The sequence below is a fragment of the Centroberyx affinis genome, unplaced genomic scaffold (assembly GCF_046629955.1).
Source record: "Centroberyx affinis isolate AG114_WGS23_722 - 3 ecotype Tasmania unplaced genomic scaffold, CSIRO-AGI_Caff_v1 ptg000466l_1, whole genome shotgun sequence".
NCBI classification, from domain to species: domain Eukaryota; kingdom Metazoa; phylum Chordata; class Actinopteri; order Beryciformes; family Berycidae; genus Centroberyx; species Centroberyx affinis.
The window spans coordinates 291,721-307,042 of NW_027279125.1; the positions used below are offsets into that span (position 1 = coordinate 291,721).

The following is a 15,322-nucleotide window of genomic DNA, read 5'->3' on the forward strand; positions in this document are numbered from 1 at the left end:
CTATGTTTAAAATATGATGCGCTCTGATGCCCTGGGTGTGCTTTAGCCAAGACGAAGAGGGAGTAGACAGCGTTTCCCGTATTAATTGTCCGGGCCTGCAGTACTTACTGCTCTCAAAAGGCTCTGAGCTGTCTGCTGCTAGAAAATAAGTTCATCAATTTGTGATGTCCAATCCATTCCAGGAGTTATTTTGTGATGAATTGTTGTAATTTTCTTTTCTGGTGTACCCACTTTCCCTCAAAATGCCTCGTCCACTTCTACTTCAGTTAGTGGTTTCCTACATTTCCCAGAATTACTTTCAACAACTCCCAGAGAACCAGCCTGAACTTTTTGCTATCAATCAAAATGTAGCTAGCTAGCCGACTAGTTTGTGAACATTAGGGTGTATCTATGATGTGTATCTCGGGTGTATCTATCTATCTACTGTCGGTGGAGAAATTGATATCTCGGCCTCTTCTACGATGGATTTCTCACTGTATGATTGTTGAACTTCGGTGCAAAATGGTGCATTGCCCTTTGATACTGAGGGACTGACACCAAAACCCCACTTTGTTTACTTTTGATATTTCAGATAGCTGAAAAATGTTCTGCTGTTAAACTCCATTGTAGCGGCTGGAAATATCTCAACATGATGTCACATCGTCTGTGTTTGGCCAGTTATCAAGAAGAATACACCACTAAATCACAAAATGGGCCCAGAAATGCAAGGTACATCACCAATAGCTGTTTTTAAAGTGTTAAAGTGCTTTCATTTAAGGCAGCAGTTATCAAAAAAATGGCAATGACATTTAGCATAGATTAAAAAAAACATTCATTCTGCTTCTATTCAATGGTTCAAATCAGAATCAGAATTTCAGTGATATTTGGAGAGTTGTGAATGCTGCTAAGAATTGAAATAGCACTCTACTGACCATCAGCAGGGTCCAAGATCTCCACAGTGGCAACCTCTGGATATTCGAGGGCTGCCATCACCGGCTCGGACAGAACGATCTGGAAATGCTCCGACACCTCGTACTCGCTGTCAGACAAGATCCGGACTTTCCAGGAGGCCGTGGTCTGCCCCGGGTTGAACTGGACCTGCTTCTGAGACTTCCCTCTGAAATCTTTGTCCCTTTCTGCCGTGCCATCCTTAGTGCCGATACCTTAGGGAGTACGAGGGGAAAAATAACGGGTTGTTATCATAATTAGGTGACATCTGCAAAACCTGTGAAAATGCCATTCTTCAGCCATATACTGTACATAACCTTGGCGAAGTATACAGTAAAATGTCATCCCATACTGAAGTGAGAGCAGAGAGACTCCTGTGACATGAAGCTGTTGTGTTTGTTTATAAAGTGGCTTTGACATGTACCAGGAGGCTATGATAATCAGCATATCTTGACAGCAAACTCTACAGACCTTAGTCCCACAGCGACCATTTTGAACTTACGTCAAACTCAGGGTGGGAAGTACAGCCCAGCTACATATCCTATGTCCTACTGTTGTGAACCAAGATGCAACAAACCTTTGGGATCGAGCAAACATTTATCACTTCACAGAAAAAACGTATTAGTAACGAAAGGATATGAAGAATCCAGCGGTATTGGTTCATATTTTAAGGTAATATCAAAGATTATCTTCCCTAAACAGAAGATACGCCACTCCCTATCTCTTCCATTGTTTCTTCAAAAATGTGTGATTACCCCTACCACCAGTAAGCACAAACAAGCTCTAAAATGACTGGACAAGATAGGGCTACATGGCTGAAATTGTGCTTTATGTGACTCTACAGCATTTGACCGTATGAATGATTTCCTATTTTATCTTTTGATTAAAAAAGATTCAATTAAGATTCAATTATTTATACTTTTGTTTTTGTAGTGCTTTTGTACTTCGCTTTCCCCGATGGAGACTTTTTTTTTTTTTATAGCAAAAATTGAAATTAAAACAAAAAAATCTAAATTCACAAAGGTGATTCCAGGGGTATATTAACAACTGGAACAAAACAGCATATCTTGTGGGTGTCCGTTCAACACAGCCCTTTTTTCTGTCATTTTTCTAAAAGCCCATTCATATTTTCCACAGGGATTTTGGACTACACACTACAAATGGCAGAGATGCTCATCTATCAAAATGGCACAAAACGCTGACTTCCACTCACAGCCTCTATATGCCAATCTTCCGGGTTTCCTAGTCTCCCACCCGCCCACCAGTGTTCGAAAATGTCCGCTGTGGGAATAAGGTCAGTTCCTCCTCATGTCTGTCTGGCTTAAGCAGCGATGGTTGGCAGACTAGCGCTGTGTGTCTTTCAGCATGAGAGCTGTTTGATCGGGCCTGGAGTCACTATAGCTGCGGCGCTGGCAGGGTTCCTGTCCAGCAGGGGCACTGGAGCAGGTGAAATGTCATACAACCTCTTCACCTCTTTGTTAACGGGCCACACAACACACAGCAGGGAGGCAGCAGTAAATAAAACATAGCTGCCTGCCCCCTGGCAATCCTGCAGACTCCCACGAATTTAGAAATGAATAAACAAGAAAACAATGAATAAATGAACCGCTGAAGTAACAGGGACATTTTAAAAATGCTGGTTGTTTGTTCTCAACTGAGAGAGAGAGAAAGAAAGAGAGGGAGGAAAAACTACAAAGTAACCCTTGAATATCACAACAGGTCTACACACAAGAGCTTCAGTAGATTGCAGATTGAGAGTTGATGAGTTTGCGAGTTTTGAGAAAATTACCATTTCATTCTTTGATGAAAATAAGAAAAAGTGGGCTTTGATATGCAAGAACAGAGAGAAGGAAAAGGCCCCTGCACATATGTGCTGAGATAAAATGGTCAAGCTCAATGGAGCCTGAAAAATCACCAGTCTTCAAAGAGCAGCTAGGAGAGGGAGTGAGTATGATTAGCTCCCAACTCTGTCTCCCTCACAATGCGAGGATAGGATCGCCCTGATCACAGCAGTCATTCTGAGCTTTAGCGGCAGGTGGGCTTCATATAGCGACCAAACTAGCGCCACCTGCGCTGTGCACATTGACCAGTGAAGCAGCAGCCCGTCAGCGGGCTCGTCTGATCAGTGTTCACTCAGCCAAGGCTGGGCCGGAGGAGATATCCCCCAGTCTTCATGAGAAGGCACTGGCCTAGGATCAGTCGCTGTCTCATCTCTGGACCGAGGCAGATGGCTGGCTGGGATTGTCAGGCTGTTCCGAGGGCCTGTTATGCCCGCTCATCAAAAAAGTTTGCTTTATTCCTCTTCCATCCTCGCCACAGTAGAGAAAGAGGGAAACTCCAAATGATCTACTGTGAAGAAGAACTAATGAATGTTCCTGATTTTTCACCTCGAAGGATAACACCCTGCTGTAGCTCGTACAAAGAGAGTACACTGGTTGTTGTTGTGGAGCTTTGCACTGATGTTTTATTTTAAGTGTGTACCAATAATTATTTCTTAGGCCATGTTTCTTCCTAAAACCGTAGTTAATTTACTAAAACCTGGCAAGCGATTTTGGTGCTAGCTGTGATTTGGATTGTGCTTGTCCTCCAAATGAAACATGGCAAGAGAAGGACAATAACTCTGACAGGCGAATTAAAAAAAGACATTTATGTGGCAGTAAACCAAAAGCTGTCTATTGTCGTGACAATTGTTTACATTTTGGCCAGGTATTAAAATGTTTTGTTTCTCTTGAATTGAAAACTATTGAGTTGGCTATTTCATAAGACTGACAATAAAAAATTATAAACAGAGGTGGAGTGTGATCAAAGATTCACTGACTGAAGATGTAAATATGTGCTCACTTAAGAATAAGTGATAAGAATAAAGATACTTTTTAAATTATTAACAAATAGGAATCATACAATACAGTTTGCTATAAGCTTGGTCTACTCTAATGAAAACAGGTAGCATAAGAGGTTTGAGCACCTCTGCATTTGGAAAGAGAAACTATCTGGAAAAAGCCACAGATATTGCACAGTGCAGAGCAATGTTGTGGAGAACACATAACAGTAATTCTGGACATTATGAAAACATAAGACATGCTTTCTTTGGGCATTAAATACTGAGTGCATCCAAAGTTCAAAGTACTGCTTCTTTAATTTATAATCTAACCATTAATAAAATAGTAGCGATGCCACAGGAAATCAAAACAAGGGATCTAAGACTTTATTTGATTGTTTGACCAAGCTCCTTACACAAATTATATGATCTTGTCATTAATTAAAAAGGGATCTGTAGGGAGTCAACACATATGTATCTTAAGTGGTTTTTCATTTTCAATCTCTATTTTTCTTTTCAACACAGACAACAAAAAGAAACCATAAAGAGTGTATTCTCATCTCCATAAAGTTATTTACTTTAATCCAATCGTTACTGGGAATCATTATCTGCTCATCTGTCCTTGGGAGGAAGATCAGAGCTCTATCTGCCTTTATTAAGATAAATGATTTTTTTTACATTTTAGTGACTCATTGAGTCAGCCTGATAAACTGTGCAGTGTGAATCTTGAGGCACTATAAAGGTCAGCACAATTTGCATATCTCACCAGAGATGTTTCATTAGTCAGCGGCCCCGGGGCATGCAGAGATACAGACGACAGTAAATGATCCTCTACAGGGTTTGACCTTTAACATCGGGTCATTTTTGTCACACTTAATTTTTATAGGCGGAATAAATGGGGGTGAGAAACAATGGCGGTCGTGCCAGTGCTGAGAATTCCAGCCAATCATAAACTGTTACAGAAGCTCTTTTTGTAACAACGCTTTGTAACAATGTTATTGCTCATTTAGTTCAGGCCAGTAAATCACCTTGACTAACTTTTGGAGTGGCGTCTTTCTATGGCCACCAACTTTGTGACCTTTCTCATGAGCACATGCAGCCCCCGGGGGAACTGTCCTGTCCTATTGTGTGACTGGAATGTAAATACTGGCCCGAGGAGGAGGGTGAGAGGTCAGGACCTGCGTGACCCTAGAGGGTGTCTGGGCCACCCTTAGGGGTGTCTTAAAAGACAGCACAGTGTGGGGGTTAATCTATGTTAAGGCCCTATATGTCAAGTAAAACTCACAACATGAATCCAATTCAAAGGTATTTGAAACGTTTGAAAAAAATTTTTTGTTTTGACACAAAAATAGCTTGGAGGGAGACTTCTCCAGACAAGGAATATCTTTTTACTTTTAGAAATAAAAGAAAATGTATTACATTGTGTGTTAGGGCATGATATGTTATGTTGTATTATATTACAGTGTTTTATCTTGTACTCTACCATGTCATATATATATTTTGGAATGAGATGTATATGAAAGGCACGATGATATTTTTGTATCTATAGGTACTGGTATGTCTGTGCATAGATAGATATTGGTGTACATACACATGCAAACACCTAATCACAACCTATTTGGTCTGTCAGCCTCACATTCATTTGTTTTTCTCTTTTTTGTATCATGTCTATTGGTTTACTTCCTCCTTCCTTCCTCCTTTTTTTTTATTTTGTCACATGTCTGTATGTCTATTGTGAAACTGCAAAATAAAGTAGGTAAAAAAATTTTTTTTTAAAAACAGCATTGTGCACATTCTCTCTCACCTGGTACGGGACGATTATCATGAGTGACTTGCCTGCCCTAATGAACTGAGAGGTAAAGTCCACTTACTGATGAAGGAGGTCTCCCCCAGGTAGCCCCTGCGTTTCAGCACCACCTCCAGGAACTTGACCTCTTCATCCACCACATAGCGCTCCTTCTCTAAGGAGATCCAGGCCCAGTTCAGACGAAACTGCTGGTTCTTCAGTTTGTTACCTCCTGCAAGCAAGTATAGTCGAGAACATTAGAGAAACCTTAATAGTCAGCTAAATCAACACCAGCATTCAAAACACCTCGGGAGAAGGAATAGCAGCGCTTTTCGATAATGCAGATCAAGTGTAACTTAATTTAAGAGTCCAAAAGCCTTACTGAGACTTTATTATTCAAAATGTACTGTGAAGATTTACATAGCTATTTGTTTCTGGGGCAGCACAGCAATTTTCAATACCCCCTTATTAGAATGATTTTCCTGAATACCTTTAGGACGTGACTTTGAGACTCCTTGCCAGCAGTCAGTGGGAGGTTTGAGCGGTGCACAGCCCCGACATAAAACGCATAGGAAGCGTGCAGTCTAATTGCTTCATTTCTAATTAAGATAAAAGGTGTCTGTTTCCTGTCTGAACTGGCTTATTTTATCCTCGCCTTTTGAAGTTGGATTCAAAGGCATTGGCTATAGTCCTGGAGGGCATCGCTGCTACCGTTTGACCACAGAGAGAGAGAGAGAGAGAGAGAGAGAGAGAGCAAAGCCACACACAGACATCAAACACACACACACACACATATTGACACTTAAGAAATCTGCAAACATTGACTCATACACCACACCAGACGTTAATGCAGTAATTGGCAGAGTCATAACTAAGGAGTCTAAAGCACAAGTCATAACCAGTGGGTCCTAAAAAATCAGCCTGAATCAGCCAGACTGCACACACAGAGAGCAGCTGCTGTTGTACTGGGTGAGGCTGGCGAGGGGAAGAGATCCAGGTGACTGACCCACTAAACAGCTGGCAGTTGTGAAAGTGGCGGAATAAAAAGAGAAATAGCCGGGAGGTTATTGTTCAGGGGGTTTCAGAGTGCCGCCTTTGTTTGTGTTAGGCATTACTACTCCTCTCCGCCCCGCCCCACCCCGGCTGTTACGGTCAGTAAATCTGTCACGTCCAGCCGAGCGCTCCACTGTGCCCATTTCCTTGCTCATGAGCATGGAGAGACCTATACACATTCACCCTGGGTGTTTTATTATGTGTGAGGGCGCATGCATTTGCGAGTGTGTGCATGTGTGTCTGAGTGCGTGTGTGTGTGTGTGTGTGTGTGTGTGTGTGTGAGATCTCCTCTGCACCTGTTCAGAGCTTTTTCATTTGGTCTAATACTTTACATATTTCCTTACATAGAGTAAAATGGGTCTTAATACCCATGACATCTATGGTTTTCGAGCATACTGAGCCATAACTGGGACAAAAGGACAAAGTCAGTGTGAAGCGCAAGGACGAAGGAGACCAGAAAGCGTCATTTTTTTTCCCCAGCTCGTGGAAAACTAACTCGGTTGAATCATTTAGTTGGATAAATTTCATTAATTCATCATGAACACATATGAAGGTACTTTGAGCGTCTTCGACTGGAGATACTAAAGGGATGTGTCTGCCTCTGGTTTATCTGTACAGCTCTGGTTGTCCACACTAATGGGCTTTGTCAACAATGTTGGAATGAAAAAGAAGAAGACAGACGTTGATGTTCCTTGAACTTATAGATCTGGCTCTGAGGCCAGCCTTCAGACAGACTCGGTGACGTCAATACTGAAGCCCTAATTGGGACGGAAGGGCACAGGCGGTGTGAAGCACGAGCAGAAAGGAGAGCGCAAACTGTTCTTTTTTCTCTCAGCTGCTAAATTAATAAATCAGTTGAATCAGTTAGATGGATAAATTTCATTAAATTCTCATGAACACACAGAATTACTTTCTCCCTGTGAAATTAGGCATTATCATTTGACTTCATCATTCACCATTTCAACACAGTTGTGTGCAACAATGTTCATGAATCACTGACCCCATTAAACCTCAAGCAGTATTTTCTTTGCAATTCATACTATGAGCAGAATTTATCTCAATATCGGCTTTAAAGTGGAAATCCCTGAGATTCTTGTTTTTTTTTTTTTTAATCTGGTGACATCTTTGGTGCGGTTGTTGCTATGGTGTTTTTTGTACCGGTCTTCGCAGAGATCACTTGTCAAACAGTGTGATGCCTTTTTCCTTGGATTTTCTGTTGATGAATTTGAGTTTCTGTAGGTTTATGCTCTTTTCTTTGTCTGTTCAGTCATGCTGCTCGCTGCTCATGATAACTAACCAGCTCTTCTTCTATTTATTCCAAACAAACCGCTGTTGCTGCTTCTGGTAATGCAAAACACATCACTTTATCACTTCCTATGCACCAGAGGATTTGTCCCAGTGTTGCACCAAAATGTATCCCCTAAGGAAATTAACACGAGGGACATGACAAATTAATAAATGACAAGTAGACTATTGTATAGCCTGAACACTTTATTGTAGAATCAATGGGGGCTTATGGTTTGAGATAATAGGATCACAAACAAGCGTGATCTCAGTTTATTATGAGGCAACTACAGTAGGTAGGTTACTTTCGGTTGGCTACATTCATTCCTGAAAAATGTTCTGGAAAACCGGTTCTTTCATTGTTTGAAAAGCCAGTAAAGGGAAACCATCCACAGAAATTTAAATGATGTGTCCAGGGTAAATGCATTTTATTTTTTAGGGGAAACAAATTTTGGCACAACACCGGGAAACAATTACCCAACACTGTATGTTTAGAACTGCAAATTTAACAAATGTAAATGCTTTCATTATTTGGATATAATTTGAGTCACAATTGTGTTACATCAATCGGCAAATGAGTGTAGCAAAATGGAAATATGTTTAAAAAATGTCACAAATAATCCATTTAATAAGTCAGTACATTGAGTGGGTCTGTCTGAGAGGAGGATTTGTGCCTCCTGTGTGTTCCACATCACTCCTGTGCAGACAGAGGACCTGTGTATGACAGGACCTCCCTACTCCATTTGGATGAGAGCCAGCAGCATGGCACGCATGCCACCGGTAAACACCGCATGTGTGATCTCTGAGACGTGAAGGAGCCCCGCCTCTGCTGAGGTAATGGAAAGAGAGAGCGTCTGAGCTATTCATCTGAAGATGTACAGTGGCACCGACTTTGGTATAGTCTGTTAATATAAGACTGTTGATACGAACTTGATGTAAAGCATAATTCTAGGACATGGGAGAATAAATTATATGTGATCATCTCTCTATAATCAAAACACCCAGGCAGGGACATTCCAAGACCATTTATAGGTACGTTTTATCACCAAGTGCTCCATACATTTCAGTAAGAACATCACATGGTGACGTGTATTTCATAATTATTTACATGACACTGAAGAGACAACCTAGACATCAAGCTAAGCCTCAAAGAAGCTGCTCTCCCTTTCAAGATGAATCATGTCAAACACCTGTTTGCCTTCAACAGTGTCCACAAATATAAAGTGGATCTATCAATTATTCATTTTTCATATCCAGCATGATCCGGGGCGGATAAAGGCCGAAGCAATGCCCTCAAACGTCAGGAAAAATAATTTATGTTCACAATTTATACAACATACATTCCCACCATGACATGTGTAAATATTGGGTTTAGGAAGCCTTAAAGTCCTGAAAAAGCTGCAGTGTGGCCTTTGGGGAGCTGCGGAGTGGAGGTGCTTGTTTCCAGAGGACCACTTCACTCCTCCAGATTTCTTTCTAATTAAGATAAGCAGGGGTTGAAGTAAGTCCACTTCAAAGAGGCCCCAAGGAAAACACCAGAGTTAATCTTTAACCAGCGCTCACAGCACTGAGGCAGAATTTTGTGAACAATATTGGAATCTTATATATTCGGGTATGTGCACTGCTGTGAAATTCAATGCAGTACCATACATCATACACAGTAAATGGGATCACATTATGCTGCTCATCATAGGTACATCGACTTAGATTATTTATTCTACAAGATATGCATTTCCTCAGTTATTCTCATCAAAATCATATGGTAATGTAATGAAAAATTCTAGAAATAGCTAGTCTTATTTTATCTGCTGAATAAATTGACTGCTTGCATGCACTCCTTTGTAATGGTTGCTCAAAATGTTCCTGATCCTGGAGCTCATTCTACTGTCTGGATAAGAGTGCCAGTTAAATGCCTAAAATGTAAAATGCAAAATGAAAAGGGTAAGTGAGTGCTCCATCACATCAACCACTTTAACCGTAACAAAGCATTTTACATGTCGGTGTTCGGTAGTACAAAAAGCCTCGTACATGTAGCCGTACGGTTAAACAGACACTCTGTCAGCTAACATAGTGGGATGTGTGATGAGGGACAGAAGCCTTTTGAGAGTGGCCAAAGAATGTGAGAGGCCGGTCTGTGCCAACTTAGTGCCCTAGTCTCCTCCCTGCATACATGTTGCAGACAGCCCTTATTTGGTCACCGTCAAGGACCGTGGGGCCAGGATGCCCCATGGACCCTCGCCTGTTCATTCAGCCAGGCAGACAGACAGGCGGCCCTCTGCCCATACAGCTAGCACCACACTGATTAGGCGGGATAAATTGGGACCGGTCTCTGAACCCTGTTCAATGGGGACAATACATCTAAAAATACTTAATGATCGTATAGTACTGCAAATGGCTTTGTGTGCCAACAGTTTCCACGATCTGTAATAACAGTAATCCATGATTCAGTCATACTGTAGCAGTAAAATGCCAAAGCTCGAGCAGACAACATACCATGGGCATGAACAATTGTGCACAGACCCAGCAAAATACTAGTAGGCCAGAGATGTTCATTTAGTCTTGTGTGTGTAACACTCAAGCACTCCTTTCAAATACCATTGAAAACAGACCAGTCTGGAAGACACAACTGCAGGATCTCATTATTTGCATCCATTTACCATCTCTGTATTTCATAACAAAGGTATGATATCTGAGCAGTGGACGGGCATAACCTCTCTCTATCATATTCATTACCATACTTCTTTAAAGGCAACGGTGAAAGTAGAGTGGAGTCTTCTGTGTGTTTTGATTGTACTATATCGCTCTCATCTCGTTAGTGGCCATTTAAGCTGTTCAAGTTAGCTGGCTGAAGCTTCCAATCCTTTTATGAATTTGCCGAAAAGTTAACGATATGTGTGCCATTCTAACCTGTTGTTATTCTTGTTATTTTGTGTGCCCAGTTAATTAAAGAATAGGCTCTGGGGAAGACTAAAATGTCAGGGAAATGCAAAAATAAGACGTCTTTTTGTAGTGACAGTAAGCTTACTGATTTGTTAAAATAACCAATCATAATACAATAAGTTTGGATTTGCCTGTATAATGCAAGAGCTTACAGCAAACCATGATTAATTGGAAACATTGTATCAATGCAGAGGACGTAAAGTGTGAAAGAGCAGCTAATTTTCTTCACACTTGTTCACATGCATACAAATATTTACTAATTTGGATAACAAAATGCTGGAGAGGGACTTTTGTGCACCTGCACTGGGAGCCACACTGTTTTATGGAGCGCATTAATGCACCTTATTTAGGCCTACTCACTCATATAAATAAATTATTTGTGAGTACCCCTTATTCTTTACCAAACAGTGATTATTCATTTAAGTAAAGTGCAGAAAGTCGTCTGAAAATGTGTAAATAGGGTTCTTTTTTTATAATCTAACTCTTGCTATGGTGGTTGGAGTGCTTTTGTGATGTTCACATTTAGCTCCTTGACCCTTACTGGAGAGAAAGTACAAGGCAAAACTGCAACCTGACTTAACATTTAAGTGAGAGGAAAAAGCATACCTTTTGTTTCAAGGAAAATCTATTACAAAGATCAGGGTTTTGAGAGGGGAAAAAGACACATTCCATCATTAGAACTTACATTAACTGTGTAAGTGAGGGTTCTTTGGGTTGTACAATGTACCAGACCATGCCAGCATACTTTTCACCTCTCCAATTAAGGGAAAAAGGATATGATAATCCTGTTGAAGGAGGGAAAGCACATGGCAGAGCAGAGAGAGAGCGATATGGTCTAATCACCCTAAGCCTTGTATCAGCAGTAACGAGTGGGGAGTTGCCATGGGTTGAAAGATTTAGAACTGTTATGATTTCACAAGCCCTAAACCCTTTTCTACCAGCACAGCCTTCCAGGGAACTGGACAGCCATAAATTTGGCCGCTCTGCAGGGTCCATTCTGGCTGCTGTGGCCTCTGTCGCCGCTCTGACACTGCGGCCACTCTAAAGGGACATCTGAGGGGCCTGAAAGGAAGGCCAAAGGCTCCTCTGAACAAAAGTGCTGGGTCAGAGAGCCATGCAAGGCTTAAAGCAGGCAAGGCTTTACTCGCAGCAGGGAAAGCTCTTTGAGCTTAACGTCTGAACCACCATTACAGAGGTGATTTAACCCTCAGTGCCTTTTCCAAATTTGGAAAACAACGGCCGGGTTTTCTTTCTTGCCTTAAATTCTCAATTACCAAAGGGGCTGTGGTCAGCTTTATTGGTTTTCCATATCATGAAGAAACATTTTCCAAATGAGGGGCACAGTTAAAACTGTTTAGAAAGCATGTCAAGGCAAGGTCTTTACTTATTACACCTCTGCTCAAAAACATGACTCCCCCGTTCATTCCTATGGGAATATAGCTATTTTCTTTTGCTGGCTATGTTGAATTTGGGTGACATTGATGTTTTGAAGCTTCATAGTTACTCATCTTCCAATGAACAAAGGTTTTCACCATATGTTACAGATGTGGATATACATTTATACTAGATTCCTCTCCTTCTATTCAGCCTTATGTAGGCTGCTGCTGACACTAGCACTGACAAACTATAACCACCACTGCACAGAGAGGACAACACATTATGGTGAGTGCTCGATGGGCAGAGAAAAACTGAGAGGCACATGAGAGCAAGGGCATATTTTCAGCATACTGCGCCACTAACCAGCACCCACAGAAAGTCATTCAAGGTACAGCACTTCACTTTATAGTTTATGACTTAGAGCTGCACTCTGCGAATCAAAAATTCTGCTTCAGTGTCCTTATAAACTTTGTCTTTCCTCTTAACATAGCATGATTGACAGTAAACAACCTTTTAAGCACATGCAACAACCTTCTTGTCTCTTTCTCTTTGATTCCAAATTGGAGAAAAAGGTTGTTGTGGAAACCGCTCAGTGACTTTCATTCCTGGATCACAAAGCAGGAGCCCCACGCTTGTGTGGAAAGGCGAGTGAGGAATTCCCAGAGCTCTTATTTCAGATGGGGCTCCTTTATTTGTGGCCCAGGAGACGAGAGTGGCAGAGGAAATACAGTGTGATTGTAGGGAAAGGTCAGTCCTGTCCTGGGAGTCTGCTCCATGCTCCAGCGCCCTCACACACTGCCACAGATGACGCCATTTCTCATCCACTAGCTAAAACCCTCTACACAAAAAGCATAAGGGAACGCTTTGGCCGCTGAGACTCTATTTTTAAAGCTCTTCCGAGTATCTTGTCCTTGAGGAACTTTCAAAATGAATTTGACGGAAAAGTAAGATATGCATCAGAGTGCAGATGTGAAACAAATCCCAAACAGCCAAACAGCAAAACAGCTCAATACTGTGCCCTTTGGATACTTTGCAGGAGGTCAATATTTCAGTGTCTGGAAATTACTGGCATAATGTACATGCAAAAATCCTGGGGTTTTAAGTATAATCCTATTAGTCTTGCCTGGGAATATTAGTTCAAGCAGAATCTTTCAGAACACCTTTAGGATTAGTGAGCGAGCCACTCTGGATGCACAACACTGCAGAAGATAGGCTCTGTCATGAGTTGCTGGTTCCAACCAGGGGCTCAGGGTGTCCTGCCAAGCACCCAAGGTCAGGACTTATCCCTGGTCACGGCTACATCGTTAGGGCTGCAAAACAGACTGTTCAGACTTGGGTGGGCACAAGTTATTCGAAAGTAGTTTCTTCCTTTTTGTTAAGCGGCAATCCTTAGCAAGATAAGGAGGTGAAACCACCCTCAATCGCATTTGTAAAGATTAAGAGCAAATCCTCAACTGACTATTTAGTACATATGGTGCATCTGAAGGTTTTGCCAACATTCAAATTGTAAGAAACCTTTATTTCTCTGGCTTTGTTCTTTAGGCAACCAGCAAGACGAAGACTGCTATTGTACCTGAAAAATGAAAAGATTAAAAGTGTAAGGCTGCAGCATGTCTATACAAGTGAGGAAATAAATCAATTAGCCAATCTTGAGTTTAGGAGCACATCCAATATAGGAATAAAATGTGTTGCTGGGGGCTTCTTCTGGTTTCGATTGTGTAGGTGAGGTCAGACAAAGCATTTCTTGATTGCCCTTGAATGGCATTCCTGTCTGTCAAAGAGGATGCAGCTTCTTGAGTGTCTTAATTAACAGGCAGCCTCATGGTTTAGATAGTAAAAGCCTGAACTCTCAATAGCAGGGGGAACAACAACAAAAGCCTGCTTCTGCAGCTGCAGGGCTTTCCTCAGCATTCACATGTAAAGGTCATTGCGGATTAAATATTGAGAGTTTCTCGCTCATTACCAGTCAATTATGTATGACCGCTCTGACGGCCACAAGGCCACAGTTACTGAGGTGACATTAACAAATCTTCTGTGACCCACTGAGAGAAATAAAGTAGAATGCATAAAAAGCCTTGCTGACTGGGGGAAGCTGGATAATATATTTGTGAACAGCTACTTAACACATTAGATACAAACACACTGCAAACTTTACCCAGATATTACGTTTGAACAGAATAACATGTTCCGCTCCTTTGGAGATTGTTTGCTTGGAAAACAAACAACATTTTTCATGTCATGTCAGACACTTTGTTACCATCCAGAGTGTAAAGATGAGCTTAATGTACTCATTAGGCCCACCAAACAAAAAGCTGACTCCATCCCAGGGGAAGAAGGCATTGCATTGTGACTAACGCAAGTGTTAAAGACACCTCAACTCTCCAATGGTGCTGGTGACTCGGATGACTGAATAGAAAAGAACAGAGGCAGGGATATAACAAGGAGATACAAGGGGAAGTGTGAAAATGGGGGGAGGAAACAAAGCCACGTAAGGATGAAGGATAAAGGGACTCGACAAAGAGAGAGGGACGTGCTTTTTCTTGACCTCTCAATGCACAGTGTTTGCTCTCTTGTCGGGCCGAATAATGGTGGACTGTTTGCTGAAAGCAGCAGTGTGAGGCCATAGAATATAAAACCCCATCCCGGTCCCACAGACTCATGAGCTCCATACTAATAGAGCCGGGTGTTTGTTGAGTCTGTTCTCAGGGCCGGCCTCCATTGGTTTCATTTAGAACGGCGTGTTTCAGCTGCATTACACAGTTGTTACTTGCAAATCCTCACATATATAAGGGGTTTTGCCTTAGAGGAAAATGCTCTCTGAAAAGCAGAATTTGTAATTCCTAAAGAAGTGGTAAATGACCCAAGCTTCTTTGTGTATCACTGGTGGAAAGCGGCCTTCAAGTAGAACCATGCAAACCTGCATGTTAAAGATAAGCTTGGCTAGTCTATGGTTAGTCTTATATGTAAAAAGCAGGGAGAAAATGTGAAGAATTCATGTTGTTAATATCTCCATTCTGGGAATGATGGAATGAAAATACTTTACTTGTACACTGGAACAAGCTGAAGGCTTTGAAAATATGCATGTTAGAGGAAGATTACTTTTAAGGATGCTTGCAAAATTTAATTCAAATAGTCGC

At 41.5% G+C, this 15,322-nt stretch overlaps 1 protein-coding gene across 1 annotated transcript in view; it reads right to left on the reverse strand.

The window, feature by feature from the left end:
* LOC139642345 (FRAS1-related extracellular matrix protein 2-like) overlaps nucleotides 1-15,322 on the reverse strand; it is a 59,515-nt gene that overhangs the window by 25,146 nt on the left and 19,047 nt on the right. The window contains exons 3-4 of the mRNA XM_071517148.1: nucleotides 5,617-5,763; nucleotides 912-1,142 (exon numbers count right to left, since the gene is read on the reverse strand). Coding sequence (XP_071373249.1) covers nucleotides 912-1,142; nucleotides 5,617-5,763 — 378 coding nt within the window. The remainder of the gene's footprint in view (nucleotides 1-911; nucleotides 1,143-5,616; nucleotides 5,764-15,322) is intronic.